Genomic DNA, 21785 nt, shown 5'->3' on the forward strand with positions numbered 1-21785 from the left:
TCTCTCTCTCTCTCTCTCTCTCTCTCTCTCTCTCTCTCTCTCTCTCTCCTCTCTCCCTCTCTCTCTCTCTCTCTCTCTCTCTCTCTCTCTCTCTCTCTCTCTCTCTCTCTCTCTCTCTCTCTCTCTCTCTCTCTCTCTTTTTTTTTATTTAAACTTAATGCACATAACATTCATATTTTACGTAAGTATGTTTACAGTTGGAGCTGAGTTCGTGAGCTAGGCGTGCACTGGCATGTGACGCTCATTCTAAAGCTGCTCCGGGGACGGCATTGTGGCGAGTGTCATAAAACTGTCACTGTCAGTTGCGCACCTCCCTCGCCACTGATCAGCACTGTCATGTCAGGCACACGCACATCCCACGTCACTGTGTTTCACTGTCACTGTCAGGCATACTATTTTCCTCCACTGTCACTGTCAGGTGGATTGCAGGCTGGTGGACACTGCCATTTTATCACCTGTCACTGTCACTATCAGGCGGATGTGTCCGTAACCAGGCGTGGGCAGCACACTTCACCTGCTGGGTGGACATGCTGGAGACGTCTATTACTGAGGTGAAGGCGTTCCACAACACCGCGGTGTTGTGGGAGAAGCGCTGACACCTCACAGAATGGCACCTCGGCACCTCGAGGAGGGTGTCGGACACTACCGCTCTCGTAGTACGTTCACTCCTCCTCCAGGGTATCCGTAGAGCCGTGAGGTGAGGTATTTGCTGCACCTGGGCTTTGTGCAGCACAGTAAGCTAACACGCCTTCGGTGCTCAAGCTGTCCAGCACGTTGATAGGGGCTTCTTGGTGAGGTCTGGGTGCTGTCGCTGCTGTCTCTGCTGCAACTGCTGCCCTGATGCCGCTGTCGCTGTAGCTCAGCTTGGGGCTGCTGTCCCAGGCCACTCTTGGCAATGGTTTTGACATGGCTGTCAAACCTCAGCCCTCGATCCACCTCCACTCCAAGTATCTTGACGTCATCTTGGGTGGGAGAGCAGCAGCCAAAGACAACTTTCCTGCCATTGCTGCCATGGCGGCTGGGGACCGAGACAACCATTGCCTGTGTCTTCTCCGGCGCGAATGTCACTTGCCAGCGAGCACCCCACTCCTCTATCACTCGTAGCTGCTGATTGATGGCCTCAGCAGCCCGCCCACTGTCCTGGCGTGGATAGGTATAGGAGAGGGTGCAGTCATCAGCATAGGCCTTGACTCCTGGCAGTAGCTGGAGAAGATCATCCACGTAGATATTCCACAGGAGTGGGCCAAGAATTGAACCCTGTGGCACTGATGCCTCCACAGGCAGGGACTCAGATGTTTGCCCGTTGACAACCACCTTGAGGCTTCTGTCCTGCAGGTAATTTCCCAGGAGTCGTAGCAAGCCACCCTGGATGCCTTTAGCACGAAGCTTTTCTAGTAATCCGTTGTGCCATACTTTATCAAAAGCTCCAGCTATGTCCAAAGCAACCACTATAGTGTCCTTGCCGTCGTCGAGGGCGTCCTGCCACTGCCTGGTGAGAAGCATCATTAGGTCGGAGGTTGACCTTCCAGGTCTGAACCCAAACTGTTGGTCTGAGAGGAGGGCATTGTCCTTGAGATGGCTACACACCACCTCTGCCACGACCCTCTCAAACACTTTACCCACCACTGACAACAGGGATATGGGTCTGTAGTTTTTTGGGTCCGTCCTGGAGCTTTTTGTGTGCAGGAACTACTCGAGCCTCCTTCCACACTGAAGGCCAGACGTTTTCCCGTACACAAGTTGTGAACTTGGGTGAGAGGGGCAGCCAGTTCCTGGGAGCATCGCTTCAGCAGGTGCGGGCTGATGTCATCAGGGCCGGTGGCTTTCTGTGTGTCCAGCCCCGCAATAATCGCTTCACCTGCTGATGCGTCACCTCCACCATGGTGACAGTCTTCTCACATTGCTGGACCAGCTGAGGCGGTGGCTGCTGTGGATTCCCCACCTTCATTTTCCAGCAAACAAGGAAGCCAGCAACTGTGCCCTCTCCTTACTGCTGGTGGCGACAGTACCGTCCTGCTTGCTGAGGGAGGGATGGATTCTTGGTGGCCAGTTCCTGTTTGTCCTTAACAAGGGACCACCAAGTTTTGTTTCCTACGCCAGTGCCACACAGTTTCCGGCGCAGGCTTTCCTCCCACTTTTTTAAGGCCCACTTGCTGGTTACCACCATCCTCCTGCATGCAGCCCTATGCAGGTCCTTGTTGCGCCGAGTCGGGTTCCTCTTGTAGCGGAGCCAGGCAGCATACTTTGCCTCAGCAGCAACACGGCAACGGTAGCCAAACCATGGCTGATCCGTCGGTCTGGTGGTGTATTCCCTGTGTGGGACGTGGCGTCTCTGGAGGGCGAGAAGGTGAGAGGTGAGTGCAAGTGCTTCACTCTCTGCTCCTCCCTGTAGCAGAGTGGCCCATGGGGTGTGGGTCAGGTCGCGGCGCAGGAAGCCCAGTCTGCTTTGTTCCACAGCCAGATGGTGCGGGTGGTGGCCTCGTCCTGAGCCACGCCCACTTCCAGCTGTGTCAGTACAGCGTGATGATCAGAGCTGCCCACGAGCCCCAGCTGATGACACTGAAGCTTGTCCTCCTGGTAGTCTGAGATGACAGGGTCTAATGTCCCTCCTCGTTCATGTGTGGGGAAGGTGACATGATCTGTCAGACCCTGCACCTCAGGAGATTCTCGTAGGCGTCTCTTTCCAGGTGGTGATTGAGATCCCCCACAATCAGCACGTGGCTGCAGCTGTGTGCCATCATCAGGTTGTCTAAAGTCTCAGTCAGGTACAGGAGTGAGTCAGGCCCTTGTCGCGGGGGGCGATACAGGGCACACAGCAGGAGGGCTGAGCGGTCTGCCAGCGTTACTCGGAAGTACATCATCTCCATCAGTGGAGGCGTGTCTATGTCGAGTAGCTGGGCCTGCATTCCTTCCTTGAAGCAGACAGCCACTCCACCTCCTGTTCGCTCCTGTCGGTCCCTCCTCACCCAGTGGGTGAAGCCCTGCATCCTGCCATACGTGGGCTCCACCTCACTGTTCAGCCATGTCTCTGTCACCACAACAACGTCTGCATTGTGTCGTTGCACACAGTTGTGGTATAAGTCTGCAAGGTTAGTCCGGAGACCACGGACGTTGCTAGAGACGACCTTTAGTTGGCGGCGGGGCAAGCTGGCTGTACCATGGTGAGGGATGGTAGTGAGCGAGGCCTGCTAGTCCGAGGTGGTGGTTAGGGTCCGCGGCCGACTGCTGGTACTGGTGAAGAGGTGGTCCACTGCCGCCCCTGGCTCTGATTCCAGATACCAGGCTGAGGAAGGAGTGGGCGAGGTTGTGGTAAGGACTGAAATGAAGTGAGGTGGTGGGCGGGCTGAGGCGCTGCAGGTGGGAAGGGTGTGGCTGTGTGTCTTTCCACCGTAAGGAGCCGCTGTAGGAGACGCTCCTGACGTAAATCGTCAGTTCTGGCGTGGCAAGTAGCAGAAGTGTGTCCTTTCCGTGAGCAGTACTCACACACTTTTGCCTTGGCTCGCTTTTGTGTCTGCTTGGTGGCCTGGTGAGTCCTCAGTCCTTCGCTGGACACCTTCCTCGCGTCCTGCTGCACTTCCCTCTTAGATTTCTTTTTTCTCCAATCTCCTGAAGTGGTCTGAGGAGAGGTTCGTGGGCGAACAGAGGCACCGCGATCTACTCCGTTCGCTGTGTTTATGGAGGAAGAGTCCCTGCTGCTCTGTGTGGCGGTAGACGTGGTAGTGAGTACCGAGCAGTCACTCTGTGTGGCAGAAGGGTGACAGTGGACGCTGGGGAGGTGTCACAGTCGCTCTGTGTGGCGGTGGAAGCAGTGGAGGTAGGCGGAGCGGTCGTTGTTTCCCGGGCAGGCGAAGGGAAGGTGGAAGTTGAGAAAACAGCTGCGTGGCGGATCTGTTGCGGTTTATCCGAGCTCCACCACGTCCTCCACCTCTCAGAGTCCTGACAAACCACCTCCCAGTGTTCGTCAATTGACTCTGCGTGGGCGCTGACTGCCTGAGAGCGTGTGGCTACTTGCGTCTGGCGCTGTTTTGACGCTATCAGCCTGTCTGCTACTCTGAGAGCCGCAGCAAACACGTCTCTGTGTTGTATGATCAAGTCTCGGTCGTCCTGGAGGACTTAATCACACAGTTTTGTTGAGAGGCTTCCTCAGTGAGCTTCTCAACTAGTGAAACTAGCTCTCCTCTCTCAAGCCCTCCCACTGACTCTCCCCACTATCGTCCGGTAGTGGCGTTGGGGTGTATCAGTCTCCTCGATGATGTAGGTGACGGGGTCCGGGATGTTTGCTTGGAGTCGTAGCTGCTCCGTGTAGCTACACTTGAAGACTGGCGTATCCCCAAGGCAGCTGTTGTGACAAAGGTTACGGCAGGTTTCCTCGTCACAGCTCACGTGTTGAGTCTTAAGTGTTGCTTTGCCACAAACGCAACACCAATTCTGTGGCTGGTAGCCAGGCAAGTCTCGCCTGGCTATGGGGCGATGGGCGGGGCTAGACATTGAGGAGAGGATAAGTGATTCCTGGGGAGCCAGGTGTGGGGGCGACAACGAGTGTTGGTTCTAAACGACACGTGCGACACTAACACACTCGTGAACACAGACACTGAACACTGGCACAGAACACAAAGCACTTCCCCACAGGCGCACAAAAAACACACGACACTAACTACCTCTCCCACAAGTCAAGCCAAACCAGCCACGGAGAGAGATACAGGTTGTTTAAAAACTACCTTGGAGAGATTTGGCAACTGTGTGCTGCCTTAGGCCTCGCGTCAGGTCAGGCCCGGGTCTCGGTCACTGCACGGGTACAAACACTCTTTTCAAGTGATTTTTCAACACTATTGCAAGGCTTAGCACACCTTACACTTTTACATGGACACCAGGACACTTAGCACTTCAAGCACTGAAATTTTCACAACACTGCACTTTGTTAAACCACTGTAACACCACGAAAACACGGAGCTACCACGTGCGTGACCTCTCTCTCTCTCTCTCTCTCTCTCTCTCTCTCTCTCTCTCTCTCTCTCTCTCTCTCTCTCTCTCTCTCTCTCTCTCTCTCTCTCTCTCTCTCTCTCTCTCTCTCTCTCTCTCTCTCTCTCTCTCTCTCTCTCTCTCTCTCTCTCTCTCTCTCTCTCTCTCTCTCTCTCTCTCTCTCTCTCTCTCTCTCTCTCTCTCTCTCTCTCTCTCTCTCTCTCTCTCTCTCTCTCTCTCTCTCTCTCTCTCTCTCTCTCTCTCTCTCTCTCTCTCTCTCTCTCTCTCTCTCTCTCTCTCTCTCTCTCTCTCTCTCTCTCTCTCTCTCTCTCTCTCTCTCTCTCTCTCTCTCTCTCTCTCTCTCTCTCTCTCTCTCTCTCTCTCTCTCTCTCTCTCTCTCTCTCTCTCTCTCTCTCTCTCTCTCTCTCTCTCTCTCTCTCTCTCTCTCTCTCTCTCTCTCTCTCTCTCTCTCTCTCTCTCTCTCTCTCTCTCTCTCTCTCTCTCTCTCTCTCTCTCTCTCTCTCTCTCTCTCTCTCTCTCTCTCTCTCTCTCTCTCTCTCTCTCTCTCTCTCTCTCTCTCTCTCTCTCTCTCTCTCTCTCTCTCTCTCTCTCTCTCTCTCTCTCTCTCTCTCTCTCTCTCTCTCTCTCTCTCTCTCTCTCTCTCTCTCTCTCTCTCTCTCTCTCTCTCTCTCTCTCTCTCTCTCTCTCTCTCTCTCTCTCTCTCTCTCTCTCTCTCTCTCTCTCTCTCTCTCTCTCTCTCTCTCTCTCTCTCTCTCTCTCTCTCTCTCTCTCTCTCTCTCTCTCTCTCTCTCTCTCTCTCTCTCTCTCTCTCTCTCTCTCTCTCTCTCTCTCTCTCTCTCTCTCTCTCTCTCTCTCTCTCTCTCTCTCTCTCTCTCTCTCTCTCTCTCTCTCTCTCTCTCTCTCTCTCTCTCTCTCTCTCTCTCTCTCTCTCTCTCTCTCTCTCTCTCTCTCTCTCTCTCTCTCTCTCTCTCTCTCTCTCTCTCTCTCTCTCTCTCCTCTCTCTCTCTCTCTCCTCCTCTCCTCTCTCTCTCTCTCTCTCTCTCTCTCTCTCTCTCTCTCTCTCTCTCTCTCTCTCTCTCTCTCTCTCTCTCTCTCTCTCTCTCTCTCTCTCTCCTCTCTCTCTCTCTCTCTCTCTCTCTCTCTCTCTCTCTCTCTCTCTCTCTCTCTCTCTCTCTCTCTCTCTCTCTCTCTCTCTCTCTCTCTCTCTCTCTCTCTCTCTCTCTCTCTCTCTCTCTCTCTCTCTCTCTCTCTCTCTCTCTCTCTCTCTCTCTCTCTCTCTCTCTCTCTCTCTCTCTCTCTCTCTCTCTCTCTCTCTCTCTCTCTCTCTCTCTCTCTCTCTCTCTCTCTCTCTCTCTCTCTCATTTTGGGCATTTGAATTTGATGTAAATGTAGGAACGTTTTGCACTTTCATGTCAAGAAAATGCAAACTCACCAAACTCAGATATATGAAATGATGTGCAAAACAGGAAAAGAAAAAGAAACCATATATTACAAGTATTGTGGATTTCTATAATAATTGGAGTCTGGCAACTCTTATTAGCAATCGGATTCACGTGACTTGGCCGACAAGCACAGCCCTGGAGAGGCAACCATGGGGGACACATACCAGGGCATTGCTCGTGGGGAGTACATGAGAAGGTTTATGAACGTTGCTGTGAGGGTTGGTCTCTGTCTCCCAGATCACTATCAGAATCACTACTGGAGTCTTCACTTTCTTCTGTCTCAATAAAAAAATCAGTCTTCATTTTCCTCAGTCCTCAATGTCATTACCGAGTAACACTGACATAACATCACTTGTAGTACCGTTTCCTCCGTCCGGGTCACGGGGGTTGCCAGATGTTGCCTTGAAATGGGAAAAGATTACCTATTGTGAGAGAACATAATGTCTCAAGGCTCAAGCGAGAAAAGATGCCAGATACCTCCACCTGCCCCAGGAACAATAGTGAGAGGGAGAGATTCAAACGTTTAGCGCGGAAAAATCATGATTCCCAGAACGATCCCCGTCTCTCTGCACATGACGCTACAATTGTCCCAAAATGATCACCGTACGTTAAGGTTTAAGTGATTCTTAGGTAAGAGTGTTACAGATAACATTCATATTGTCACCAGGAGGGTGCAGTGACTGGTGGAACTAATTTGGCTGGTGTGCAGAAGATCCCTCAGGACCTGCTAAGGAAATACATAATATATGCCAGAGAGAAGGTTCATCCCAAGCTTCATCAGATGGACCAGGACAAGGTTGCAAAAATGTATTCTGAGCTGAGGCGAGAGTCTATGTCCACAGGTAAGCTGGCATGATAAGACTGCATCTGATAGCATATTTTCAAATCAGAATTGAGAAATGTATTTACACCATAAATCTACAAAGGTATTATATAAGTAACTGTTCTCTGGCCTATGTCATATCTAAGTAACTCATGTTTGGGAAGCATCTGGCATGAAAGGGTTAAAGCTCTGACTTTTTTAATGATATAGAATGGCAGGGTAATTTATAGTTTGCAGGTTTTGTGCAGTTGATTGATTCTTTAGTTACTAGACATTTTTAATTTCACAGGAAGTATTCCCATCACTGTGCGTCATATTGAAAGCATGATCCGCATGGCTGAGGCTCACGCCCGCATGCATCTCAGAGATCATGTCCACGAAGATGATGTCAACATGGCTATCAGAGTCATGCTGGAGTCCTTCATTGACACTCAGAAGTTCTCAGTCACACGGACCATGAAGAAGGTTGGATTTTTTACTCAAGCCAAGTTTGCATCTTATGCTCTCTCTCTCTCTCTCTCTCTCTCTCTCTCTCTCTCTCTCTCTCTCTCTCTCTCTCTCTCTCTCTCTCTCTCTCTCTCTCTCTCTCTCTCTCTCTCTCTCTCTCTCTCTCTCTCTCTCTCTCTCTCTCTCAGCATGGCTATTAGGTCTTGTCTGTCAGAAGCGCCTCCACCTCTCCTTAGTGAGACATTTTTCTTTGTTTGTTCAAATGCTTAACCTGTAGTAACTCTTTTCACTCATGTATTCTCAACTATATCCTTTTAAGTATCTTACAAATAGGCTTCCTCTCCTCTTAATACCTTTAACTTTACTCTCGTAGATTTGCTGAGCAAGTGTTAAGCATAACATTTTATAGACTTTCTCAGATAAACATAATTTCAGCATAGGAAAAATACAGTATTTAATTAACTAATGACAAGATGCATTTTACTAAATGCAAGGCATATTCTACAGAACTTTGCAAGATACTTGTCCTACAAACGTGACAACAATGAGTTGCTCTTCTTCCTGTTGCGGCAACTGGTGCATGAACAGACTACTTACATGCGCTCCCGTTATGGCCCTGACCATGATGTTGTCCAAGTATCAGAAAAGGATCTTCTGGATAGGGTAAGACTTGTATTGGTATTTGTTATTTGCAGAGGAAGGTTAGAGATTCTAGGTAGAACTTTTAAACTTCAAAGACATAGTAAAACAGACCATGTAGCTAATGGGTTAAAAAAAAAAATTTTATTTATATATATTTTTCTTTTTCTTTTTTTTATTTATTTATTTATTTTTTTTTTTTTCCAAGTTATGTGCTATCTTTAAGCATCATTTTGTAGTATTTGTAGTCACGAATCAGTGTAGAGCAAAAGATTGTCCCATTTTATATGTTCCCTGCTGCCAAATGATTATTTCTTGCTTTGTCTCTGAGTATGTAATTAGCTATCTGTGCTCCATACATATAATCAGTATACTGTTTTGACAACCATATTAATTTTTTTTTTATTATAATAATTTCATTTTGTTAAAGTCAATTTTGCTCCATGAATTAAATTTTTAAAAAATTTACAAAGATCACCTTTTGGAATTACTGCGTTCATGAACACTGGATAATATGAAGAAAAGATAGGATTGGAAATCATGAAATTTTTCGGTCATCATTTAAGGAAAAGAAAAAATGAAGTCATTTGAATTATTTTGTTGTTTTCAGGCTCGGCAAATAAATATTGTGAATCTTCAGCCATTCTTTGAGAGTGACATCTTCAAATGCAACAACTTCACTCATGATCCAGTAAGGAAAACCATTGTCCAGGCATTCTAAATGATTGCTTCAAATAATGTGTGCAGAAGTAATATAGTATTATTTTTTTGTACATTTTTATCATAACCATTATTGTAGATTATCTCGACAATTTTTTTGTTATTTCCCATTACCTGTAAAGATTTTGATGTATTTTTTAGATTTTTTTGATAAATTAAATCTGTAAAGCTTTGTTGTGAATACCCTGATGATTAGATATAAGAATGAATGCAGGTCATCAGACCAATAAGTGTAACATGTTGGTCAGCAGCAATTACCTAGTCATTGTGCAGGACAAAGGACCTCTCTTATCCATCTCCACCCTTCTCTGTCAGCTGTGTCTTTTTAGATCATGAACCAAATATTTGTTTTTTATATCCACTTATGTGTCTACTCTGTTTTATAGTACTATTCCAAAGTTTTCATTCCATTTGTGTAATTGCCCATTTGTTATCTATTTGAGGCATTACATGTTATACTCATTTCGATTTTTCATGATATCTTCAACTTGGGTGTGCTCTTACAATTTGTTTGTTTGTATGCTTTAAAGGCTATGATATATGTATGTAGCCTGTCTCAAATGTTTCTCCATTTTGCCAATAAGAACATAAGAAAAGAGGGAAGCTGCAAGAGGCCGCCAGGCCTACACGTGGCAGTTCTTGTGTGATTAAAGCTACCTAATTCCATCCATCATTCCCATCCATGAACTTATCTAACCTTCTTTTAAAGCTCCCTCTTGACTCAGCCCTGACTACATGACCACTGAGACCGTTCCACTCATCAACCACTCTGTTTGAATACCAGTTTCTCTCCATTTCTCTGTATACATATATGTATATGTATAGAAGAGAATGTCACTCATTGTTAGTTCCTGAGTGAAATAACACTGGACATTTTTTGTACTACAATATTTTAGTAGAAAGTTAAAAATGCATGTAGGTTTTGAAAATATTCTTATTCAATATATATATATATATATATATATATATATATATATATATATATATATATATATATATATATATATATATATATATACATATTTATTTACACTACAACAGGTCCTAATTCTGGAAGACCTTAGATTATTCAGCATATATATAAAAAATATTTACACTCTACTGCAGATCATGGAGATTAATTTCTTTATTATATACAGTTGGCCCTGAGACAAGCAAGCACAAAAAATTCACTGTAAAATAGCAACCAATTTATATACATATCAGGCCTCTTGTTGTACAATGGAGGAATTACCACTATAATGCCTAAGACAACATCAGTAAAAAGAAAAAAAAATATATGTACATGAGACAAAGTTACTGGTTGTCTGTAAAGACACATGGTTAAGGATTCTTAAACACCCCTCTACATTCTTTTGATAGTAATGTTAGCATCTTTTCCTGGTGCAACAATTTCTATGAAAATGAATTTCTTGCTAAATAATATTTTTGGGGTGAACGTAATTACTTAACTTTGTAGATAGAGCAGATCACAGCATAGTTTCATGTAATTTAACAGTATGTTGTGTATAAAACTACTGGTACTTTATTTGATAAGGATAATCAGTATGTTGAATTTTACATTAACTCAGAAGTCACTGCTTCTGAATGTATTCTGATTTTCACATAATTCAGAAAGTAATGTATGTACTATGAAACTAACTACACATGGCTAGAAATTACCACAAATATACAGTTCAAATGTGAAACTACATCTGAGAAAAAATGCCTTATGGGTAAAAAGTTTAATACTATGAAATGTAGAGCAGTTACTGTGTCAGGACCAATTTTTTTTATTTCATAGGATATATATATATATATATATATATATATATATATATATATATATATATATATATATATATATATATATATATATATATATATATATATATATATATATATATATATATATATATATATATATATATATATATATATATATATATATATATATATAATGAATCCTTTCCATATTTACTATATATTTTAAGGGAAATGAGGAAGCTCCACTGTCCTGCACCATGAGATGATCGAGTGTACAAAATTGCAAAGTTGTTAATTTTGTGCAAAACTAAGCATGCTCTGCTTCCCTTAAAGTACTAGATTAATAGAATAATATAAAATTAATAACAACAAAGGACGTGTACAACTACACAACATTCAGTGTTATATATATATACATATATAAAAAGTTACAATGTCTTTGGTTGAAATGACTCTCAGTTTTATGTAGCACTGTATAAAGTATGGGTTGTTGTTAGTATAATCCATTTTTCACTGGGTGGGTAATGCAGTTTTTTTTTTTTTTTAATGAAACTCAACAATAGTCAATGACATGAATTTTTCGTAAAAAAAAATTTGCTTGAATCTGGAAGTTTGAATCAAGTATTGCAAGATGAAAATGTGAGTAATATTTCCCTTTCATTACATTAATTTGGTAACTAAAACCACAAATCCACAAATCTTGGTAGGATATATCACAAAATGCTAAATCTTTCAGTTTGGTATATGTGAAATTAAAACATTGATTTTTTTCCTGTCTTTTTAGAATTTATAATCTTGGTGATAACATTGTGAATTAATGAATGAAAAGGAATAATAATTTGGGTGAGAATTTGTAGAAATGTTTGAGTCTAGACTGATGAGATATCTTGAGATCAAGAGCTTTAAAGTATTATCTTAATATGCATTTAAATTAAATTCTTACAACAACCTGACTTGTGTTCAGCAAATTAATTGACTAGTGTTTTATAAATGTTCCCCCAGACTGAGCATCCAGCATAAACACATAATTCTCCATTAATGAGTCATTGTCAATCCCTACTGGCACTGCATCTCTTCTTGAAGGCTCAAGTTTTGATTTTCGATTTACTGAACAAAAGTTCTCAAAGGTCCAAGAGGTTGTCTGATTTCTGACATTTTGCTGAGGAGTAAATGTTCTGAAAGAGCCTCTTTTTGTGTGCAGTTCTTCCTCACTGAGCTCCTCCTTTTGCTTTGATTTGCGACATCTGTTAAGCATCCAGATGACCATGCTGCACAGAGTGAGTAGCAGCAGGGCACCAACACCCACTCCAATACACCAAACAACCACGTGGTACACTCGCTCATCTCTGGTTAGGGTTTCTGTCCCAGAAATATCTTGTGAAAAAGTAGTTATTTCTATTGAGTTATTTAAGATTTCAAGATTTTCCAGGATTTCTAAGTCTGTGGAAATGTGGGATCTCTCATGAGGCCCTGGAGATGATTGATTTTGAGTATGGTCTTGCAAAAATTCCCACTGATCTTCATGTGAGATGGAAGACCTAGGAGATGTATGCCACATGACTTTAGGTTTGTTGCTCACTTCTTGTGTTACAACATGAGTTGGTAATTTGGAACCAGTGGTGGTGGTAGGAGTAGTAGATGATGCAGATGTACTACTAGCAGTCACTATGGAGGGAGATGGAGGCTGCCTGTCTTGAGTGGTGGTCGGGTTGAAGACTACTGGTGTTGCTGAGCTCTTCAGTACAGAGTTTCCTTGAGAGTCCACAAGCTCCACCTGTTGATTAAAAAAATTATGCAATTTTTAAGCTGCTGTAATATTTAATCTTATAATGCATGGGAAATTACAAGCTTGTACAAGGAAGTATTTGTTAAAGGAATTATTACTTAATCCTACCTGCAAATAGTAGCCTTGACCTTGCCACAAGGAGAGCTGACTAGTCAGCTGATCAGTCAGCAAGTGACCTGAGACAAAACCAGATTCTTCTGCCCAGGAGAGGAGGTATTCTACTCCCCCAGATCCCCTTGGGGACCACCACACACTGACCTCGGCCAGTGGACCATTCTGCACCTCAACATCAGAGATCTCCACCTTCCAGGAGGGATCAATCTAGAAAGAGATGAAAGGTTGAATTATATTGTAAAGTACCATGTATAGTAAGATTTTTTGAGAAAATTATTCTTGAAAATAGTTTTTTTCTATAAGGAATATGAACCATTAATTGATTAGAAGTTCAAATCTAGGAAAAAGATCTCTATGATTATTTTTGGTCTGGATTTATTTAATCCTTGATCTTAACTAAGTATTCCAACACACCGAGGCAGTGGGTGGGGAAGGGTTGCTGGTAGCATAGTCATAGTGGAGGTGAGCAGTGATGGATGAGTGAGTTGTGGAACTTGTGGTGCTCTCAGTCTGAGGAAGAAGTTCACTGCTCGCAGCTCTTGGAGTTCCTGTAGTAGGTGGTAGCTCGGCTTGTTCTGTTGTTTCCAGCTGAGGAAAAAAAAAGTTTGGCATTAGTGTAAAGTATAGTGTCAGCATGTACTACTCATATTTATTTATTTATTTATAGTACTTTTTTCAAAACAGATCTTTGAAATGAGAGAAATTATAAAATATGACAATAGTAAAGTTGGCTAAATATGGCAGATCGAAGTCATCCTTGAAATATCTAGGTAGTTAGAAGAAAGAGTAAAAGAAGGACAAGTAAGTTTGAGAGTGTGATGGATTGCTTTTGATAATCTGCCTGTATGCTTAAACCATAGGTATCAATTTCTCATAACTCGGGTGTCTATATTTTTTCACACATTTCTTTTATTTACTAACAATATACTAATGAGATTGTTGCTAAACTAAATGTTTTCATCAGTGAAGTACTGAGACTGATTTACCCAAGTACAAAAATGTATGCAATGTTAGGTATTCTGCTGATCATATCATTATTTGAGGCAAATTTGATAGACAAGTATAAGAATATATGTTTTTCTCTACAAAATTATGTATGTCATTACTTTTATGAAATTGAACGTGTCAGCTATGATGAAGTAGCGTTTTCATGCACCTTGTCCTCAGATAGTTTGTGTTTTCAGTAGTTGACTTGTTCAAGTATATAGGTGACACAAATCATATATTTGTGTCAGTGAAGAAAAATGTAGAGCAAATTAGTGGTTAAGAGTTATTTTTTCAAACATACATGACAGCTCACTTCAACTGCCACCTGCTCATTGTGCTCATTGCTCAACACTTACTCAGTTGAATGAATTGTACAAGTCAGTTGACATAGTAACACCACAGTGATAACCTTCATCAGTCAGCTGAGTGCTAAAGTGTCTTTTCATTTATTTATTTATTTATTTTGTGAAAATTTCCTTCTCATTCACTAACATTCAGTAATTGGTCATGATATCCATGTGATGGTATTCAAGACATGATATTCATTCTGTGACAGGAGTGCAGCTCAAGACACTCGTGCATATGACAAGTTGATAGTATGAAGCTCTACCAATACAAACTCAAATACACAGATGGAAAGAAATTAAAGAGCAAATTGCAATCTGATAAAATTTAGAAAGAATATCATATTATCTATACTCTAAAGAGACGTCTACAATAGTGAAGAAACTCTCATGAAGCAGGTGAGCTGCCATTTATATTTGAAAAGTATAGCACTTAAGAACCATTGAATTGAATATAGCTACTTTACATTTTTTTTTTACTGTTTACTATTTGCAAACTGTTTCTTGTAAGGGTTTGACTGTACACATTGTACACAATAATGATCACTTTTGGCCATGTGGAACTGTACCATTCTAGTATGCACCATATGCAGTGAGCCAGGGAGGAAGAATGGGAGAGGCGTAACCCACCTAGGGAGAGCAGGTTGCACTAAATTATACTTGCAAACAAAAGGGAAATACAGAATGGAATTACTTGAACTATCAAATCCCAGTATGGCATTCTGTGTGTGTGTGTGTGTGTGTAATTCACCTCGGTCGTCTGCTGGTCATCCAGCCAGTCTTCCCCAACACGGAGCGAGCTCAGAGCTCATAGACCGATCTTCGGGTAGGATTTAGACCACATCACACACAACACACCGGGAAAGTGAGACCACAACCCCTCGAATTACATCCCGTACCTATTTACTGCTAAGTGAACAGGGGCTACACATTAAAAGGCTTGCCCATTTGCCTCACCGCTTGTGTGTGTGTGCATTCACTGTTTGATCTGCTGCAGTCTCTGACGAGACAGCCAGACGTTACCCTACGGAACGAGCTCAGAGCTCATTATTTCCGATCTTCGGATAGGCCTGAGACCAGGCGTGTATGCGTGTGCGTGCGCACACACACACACACACACATCCGCGTAGTGTATTGGTTAGCACGTTCGACTCACAATCGAGAGGCCCTTGTTCGAGTACTGAAAAGCGGCGAGGCAAATGGGCAAGCCTCTTAATGTGTGGCCCCTGTTCACCTAGCAGTAAATAGGTACGGGATGTAACTCGAGGGGTTGTGGCCTCGCTTTCCCGGTGTGTGTTGTGTGTGATGTGGTCTCAGTCCTACCCGAAGATCGGTCTTTGAGCTCTAAGCTCGCTCCGTAATGGGGAAGACTGGCTGGGTGGCCAGCAGGCTACCGAGGTGAATTACACACACACCGTAGGGTAACATCTGGCTGTCTCGTCAGAGACTGCAGCAGATCTAACAGTGAAACACACACACACAAATTTAGTTTCCCGCAAAGATGTGTTGAGACTTGGAACAGTTTGAGTGAGGAAGTGGTGTCAGCAAAGTGTGTGCATAGTTTTAAAGAAAAATTGGATAAGTGTAGATATGGAGACGGGACCACACGAGCATAAAGCCCAGGCCCTGTAAAACTACAACTAGGAATGCTTCAGCAGAGTACTTGGATTGGCCTCAATGACCTGGAGGATCCTGGAAACTACACCTGGGATGACTGCACTTCTACACACCGCGTATAGTATAGTTGTTATAGCCCACTCGGTTCACAACCGAGAAGGTTCGGGTTAAAGTCCCGGGCGCGCCGAGGCAAATATGTAGCCCCTTTTCACCTAGCATCAACAAGGTACAGAAGATCATATAATTCGAAGGGTAGTGGCCTCGCTGTCCCGTGTGTGTGGTGTGGTCTCAGTCCTACCCGAAGATCTGTCTGTGAGATCTGAGTTCTTTCCGTAGGGTAAAGTCTGCCTGGGTGACCAGCAGACGACCGTTGTAAATTACACACACACACACACACACACACACACACACACACACACACATGCTTATAACTGTAATTTCAAAGGCTGCCATTTCGTATTTCGTAAGAGCAAGCGGATGTGATATGTAAGGAACAACATTTGTTTTCTATCGAGAATTCTTAGATCGAGTTAACAAAATTCATCATTGCAATACCTCACACTGCTTTTGTGGAGAGATGTGCTAGCACAACTAGAATAATCTACCTTATAGCCGTAAGGTAATTGTGAGCTGCTGCCGCTGTTATGACGGTTCTCGAGAGCTAGTAGGTCTTCGTAGTTGTGAAGATGGTCTTTTGGGAAGTTACTGTATCCCTTTGAAGAACCATCGAGGTGGAGAAGCGCATCAGATGCAGCCACGAGACCCTCCTGATTAACCGCCAGAAGCTTGGCTCGCACCACGCCCTCAACGCTTGCAGGTATCCGCGCCCGCGAGGACGAGGTCTGAAAGAGAACAGACGTCATGATGAACCATTGAAATGATAGTCTAGTTAGTAGTTCATGATTGAATATCGTGCTGACAACAAACTCTGCCAGTGATATGACATGGTTGATTCAGAATAAAAGCTGTATCAATTGACAAGTCAGGGCGTGGCTGCAAACGACGTGAACTGCGTGGATGACCTACCTGTGTCAGTTCTCGCCAACCACCGTCCCCTTGCACCATGAGGACATAGACTAGTTCGCTGTGTGACGAGGGTTCGATGCTTCCTGGCCACTCAGGGGATGACCACGTGACTTGGTTTCTGCCACTGACTCGTGGCGGCGGTTGATGTGCGGGCGTCAGTGAAGGAGACGTCCCTGTGTACGGAAGGTCACTCCCCGTGCCTTCTGGAGCCTTATTTAGATAAAATCTGCACGCCACTTGACACCCATGGAACTGAAATTGATGATAACATTGAAATTTGGTGAAATTTGAAGGGCAATGAATGCATTTGTGTGTAACGAACTCATATAACTAATATATATATATATATATATATATATATATATATATATATATATATATATATATATATATATATATATATATATATATATATATATATATATATATATATATATATATATATATATATATATATATATATATATATATATATATATACACACACACACACACACACACACACACACACACACACACACACACACACACACAATACTCACAGGCTCTGACATATAAAGTTAATCAAGAAAACAGTACTGTACGTACGCAGGCAGTGTGGTCAGTGCACATCGAAGACCATGCCGAGGAGTGGTGGCGCAGGATTCCGCAAGAGTTCCAGCACTGCAAAAAAGAAAAAAAAAAAAGAAAAGTAAAAAAAAAAAAAACCAATGGAAGACTGACGTGATCCTTGTCCTCACCACACCGCTATAAAGGACACTGACACCAAGTCTCTCATTTGTCTGGTTATCATGGCCAACTTACAATGTCTTGATCTCCACATTCATCTCTATAGATTACAGAACTGAAACACACACACACACACACACAGATCATGGGGATTTTCTTCTTCTTTTGCTATTTATTTAAGATATATATATATATATATATATATATATATATATATATATATATATATATATATATATATATATATATATATATATATATATATAATTTGCATTACGTCTTTAGTTATATTCAAGGAAGTTGCTGGTATAAAGTGGATACATTCTTATTATCTTTATTGTATTGACAGATTTTTAGTTTTCTATATTGAACTTTTCAGTTTAACTTTATGAAAATGTTTTGAAGGTGTGCAATAAAATAATACTTTGGAATTGCTGTACCATCTTGATATTGATTGGTGTGTGTGTGTGTGTGTGTGTGTGTGTGTGTGTGTGTGTGTGTTCGTCCCTGTTAGTATGTTCGTCTCTGCCCTTCTGTGTTCTACTTTCATTTGTTTGTATGTCTGACTGTCTTTTGTATGTCTACAATAGAAAAAAAATGTTATCTTTTCTTATGTTATCAAGAAACAAGAAAATAAAAAAGACATGAATCTTCGTTTCGAGAGAAGTTACGGAAAATTCGGATATTCATATCTGACAAATGGCCAGCATATTCTAATTTGAGTGATTTTGATCATCATCATTTAATTGTTAACCATCAGCATTTCTTACTTTTTAAGAAGGATGATAGCATCTATCAAAAAGGGGAGGGGGAAAGTCACTCTGTAGGTGGCAGTTCTTGTATGCAAACTTAGTTTACGGATCTTCCTTATTCAGATATGCATAATCTTCTAAAGTTCCCCTTAACTAGTCACTACCATTGGATTACTATTTATATCTAGCCACATCCAAACATGCTCATATTCACTTGCGGGAAGCATTCAAGGTACACCTAAATACTCAGGAGCAAAGCTTCCTCACCTATCAGTCGATTCTCGTACATTTTCAAACCAAATACATTTTTCATTTACCATCGACGATTTTATATTCAGATGAAAATTTAAGTGACATCTGAGAACTTTCGTCCAAAATCTGTTGAGTGCCGTGACGGCCTTGGGCCCCGCTAGTCGGGGAGAATTTTGAATTAAATTTATTTGAATTTTGAATTAAATTTATTTTCCATTCTACAATGGTTATTCTTTGACATTTTGTAAATAATACATTGCTGTCAGGTTCGGTCTGGGGCCAAGGCAAGGAACTGGCAGCAGGTCCTTCTTTTCCTTTGCGGCCTCAAGCTTCACTAGTAGTCGTCCACTTACAGCGCTCGACACTAGGCAAGGGGTCGCCATAAGTAAGGGATTAATGTCTACCATTCACAAAATAGGGAGATAAGGACTCCTTCCATAGAGTCTGGTGGCGGGTGTGTACTTAACTGTGATGGCACTGGGCTAAACAACTCGCCATGGCACGCTGTGCACCTTGCACCAGACACTGGCAGTACGAGGAGTCCTATAGTGGTGAGAGGGCTCACTTCATGACAGTGACTGGGGAGAGGTGCATGTGTGGCGAGTCATTGCTCATGTGTGTGTGTGTGTGTGTGTGTGTGTGTGTGTGTGTGTGTGTGTGTGTGTGTGTGTGTGTGTGTTTCATTCGTGGCTGTAATTTTAACGTTGATATATAGAACATTATTTTTACATACAAGTTTAATTTTCTGGACATGCTACCGATAAGTGTACTTTTATGTCCCCCACAGAAGAGACGCGTCCGTGATTGGCGAAAGGATGAAGAGATCACTACAGTGTTGTGTGAGTAACTATACATGAATGATCCTGTCACATAGATCTCCTTTTACCATTTACCATAAATTTTTTCTTCTTACTGTAGATTACATAGAGCAGGTTATCATAGGCAGCCTCGTGTAAGGGCCAACAGGGACACTTTATAATGTTCGTTCTTCCTTGTATTACTTTGTGTTTCTCTCGAAAGAACCTAAGTGGAAGAAGAAACAGGACACTTTTCATTGCATCATAAATTTCCGCAACTCAGTTATGAAGTCGAGCAGCATAGTAATTAGTATCAAGATAATCTATATGAATATTCCTCCTCCTCCTCCTCCTCCTCCTCCTCCTCCTTCTCCACGAATACTAAAAGAGGCAAAGAACGAACTTGTTAAACCATTGTCTATCCTCTTTAATAAATCACTAAGCACTCGTAAAGTTCCTGATGACTGGAAACTCGCAAACGTAACTCCAATCTTTAAAAAAGGTGACAAGTCTCAAACTAGAAATTATCGACCAATTAGCCTCACTTCAGTGGTAGGTAAGCTAATGGAGACAGTTTTGAGGGATAAAGTTGTTGCATTCTTAGAAAGTAACAACATAATAAACGAATCACAACATGGATTTAGAAACAAGCGGTCATGTTTAACAAATTTGCTTGACTTTTTCCATGATATATATAATTTGTACGACAACACCAGAGCGGTCGATATCATATATCTTGACTTCCAAAAGGCTTTTGACAAAGTGCCACATAAACGTCTTATCAATAAAGTAAAAGCGCATGGTATAACTGGTGACATTGCAGCGTGGATCGAGGATTGGTTGTCTGATCATAAACAGCGAGTTGTGATCAATGGTAAATCTTCAGACTGGATTAACGTAAGCAGTGGCGTTCCTCAAGGATCAGTTCTGGGACCTATTCTCTTTATTATATATATTAACGACATTGATGAAAGAATAAATTGTAAGCTCTCAAAATTCGCAGATGACACAAAAATTGCAAACAGAGTAGACTCAGAAAGCCAAAGACAACTTCTGCATAGAGATTTAGATACTCTCATCGAATGGTCAAACAAGTGGCAAATGAAATTCAATATAGATAAAATCCTCAGGCGACATACAAGATGAATAATACCCCAATGACGAGTGTGGACAAAGAAAAAGATCTTGGTGTCATTGTTTCAGCAGACCTCAAGCCTAGCAAACACTGTACTGAAGTCGTCAAAACTGCGAATAAATTAGTTGGTTTCATTGGACGATCTTTTACTTTCAAGTCTGAGAAAATAATATCAACATTATATAACTCACTCGTCCGTCCACATCTCGAATACAATGTTCAGTTTTGGTCACCGTATTACAAAAAAGATATTGAAAAATTAGAAAAAATACAACGCAGATTAACAAAAATGATCCCAAGGCTGCGGAACAAATCCTACGAGGAACGCCTAAAGGAATTAAATTTATTTTCTCTTGAGAAACGGAGAGTAAGAGGCGACATTATCATGCTTTTCAAAATTTTAATGGGTTTGCAAATATGAATATTCAAAAATACGTATCAGTCGACCAGTCAAATGTCACCAGAAGCAATGGTTTTAAAATTGTTGGTAAGCGTTTTGTAACAAATGAAGCCAAACACTTTTTCTTTAATCGCATAGTTAATATATGGAATGGTCTGCCATCAAATGTTGTCAACTCAGGTACTATCGAAACGTTCAAAGTTCGCCTCGATAAATACTTTGAATCTAATCCCCGGTTGTCGCTATTCATTTCCGAATAACTTGCGCTTTTTCTTTTATCTCCCGGGCCTCTGATCGTGGTTTAAATTGCCCGTTAGTTTGAATTACTCTCACCCTCCATACATGACACAGATAGCCCGGAGTGAACGGTCACTACTTTTACTCTCGATCTGTGAAGGGCTGTGGATAGTCAAGAGCCCTGACAGTAGGTGACCATCATCGGGATTTAAGGTACCAGGGTCACCGCTGCAGGGGGTAACCATACAGTGTGCGGCGCCCTTTAAAGGGAAGTGCACTTTTACAGTGGTTGTACGGAGCTGGGGCCTGATTGACTGCTGCCTCTCTTGAAAGCGCCAGGCAAGGCTGCCGCACCACCTTTTTGACTCCACACTGTGTTTACATACATACTACACTACACTGCATACACGCACAGATAGCCCAGAGTGAACGGTCACTACTACTACTCACGGGCTGTGTTTGGAGAGGGCCTTGTCAACCATTGATCATCATCGGGAACTAAGTACCAGGGATCAATGTTGCAAGGGGTTATCAGCGTACGGCGTCCCTACAGGGAAAGTATGCTTTCTCAGTGGATTGAACGGAGCTGGGGCCTGATTGACTGCTGCCTCCCTAGAAAGCGCCAGGCAAGGCTCCCGCACCACCCATTCGACATACACACTGTGCATCCACGTACACAATGCACACACCACATGACATTCACCAAGCGTTAACACTTTCCCCCACAAACACAAGTAGTCAGACGTAGATTATACATTTCCTTTTCACTCTCTACTAAAATTCCATGTTATTTTTTGATATCACATGGTTTC

At 42.6% G+C, this 21785-nt stretch overlaps 2 protein-coding genes across 2 annotated transcripts in view; one reads left to right on the forward strand and one right to left on the reverse strand.

The window, feature by feature from the left end:
• The window catches only part of LOC123518795 (DNA replication licensing factor mcm2-like), a 35216-nt gene extending 25997 nt beyond the window's left edge, over positions 1–9219 (forward strand). Inside the window, exons 13-16 of the mRNA XM_045279798.1 lie at positions 7090–7264; positions 7535–7710; positions 8200–8355; positions 8942–9219. Of these exons, the coding sequence (XP_045135733.1) occupies positions 7090–7264; positions 7535–7710; positions 8200–8355; positions 8942–9052 (618 nt within the window). The 3' untranslated portion in view covers positions 9053–9219. The remainder of the gene's footprint in view (positions 1–7089; positions 7265–7534; positions 7711–8199; positions 8356–8941) is intronic.
• A 1745-nt stretch (positions 9220–10964) lies between these two features.
• The window catches only part of LOC123518624, a 155883-nt gene continuing 145062 nt past the window's right edge, over positions 10965–21785 (reverse strand). The window contains exons 3-8 of the mRNA XM_045279531.1: positions 17260–17334; positions 16672–16923; positions 16251–16487; positions 13112–13285; positions 12692–12904; positions 10965–12571 (exon numbers count right to left, since the gene is read on the reverse strand). Of these exons, the coding sequence (XP_045135466.1) occupies positions 11774–12571; positions 12692–12904; positions 13112–13285; positions 16251–16487; positions 16672–16923; positions 17260–17334 (1749 nt within the window). The 3' untranslated portion in view covers positions 10965–11773. The remainder of the gene's footprint in view (positions 12572–12691; positions 12905–13111; positions 13286–16250; positions 16488–16671; positions 16924–17259; positions 17335–21785) is intronic.

This window comes from Portunus trituberculatus, chromosome 44 (assembly GCF_017591435.1).
Source record: "Portunus trituberculatus isolate SZX2019 chromosome 44, ASM1759143v1, whole genome shotgun sequence".
NCBI lineage: Eukaryota > Metazoa > Arthropoda > Malacostraca > Decapoda > Portunidae > Portunus > Portunus trituberculatus.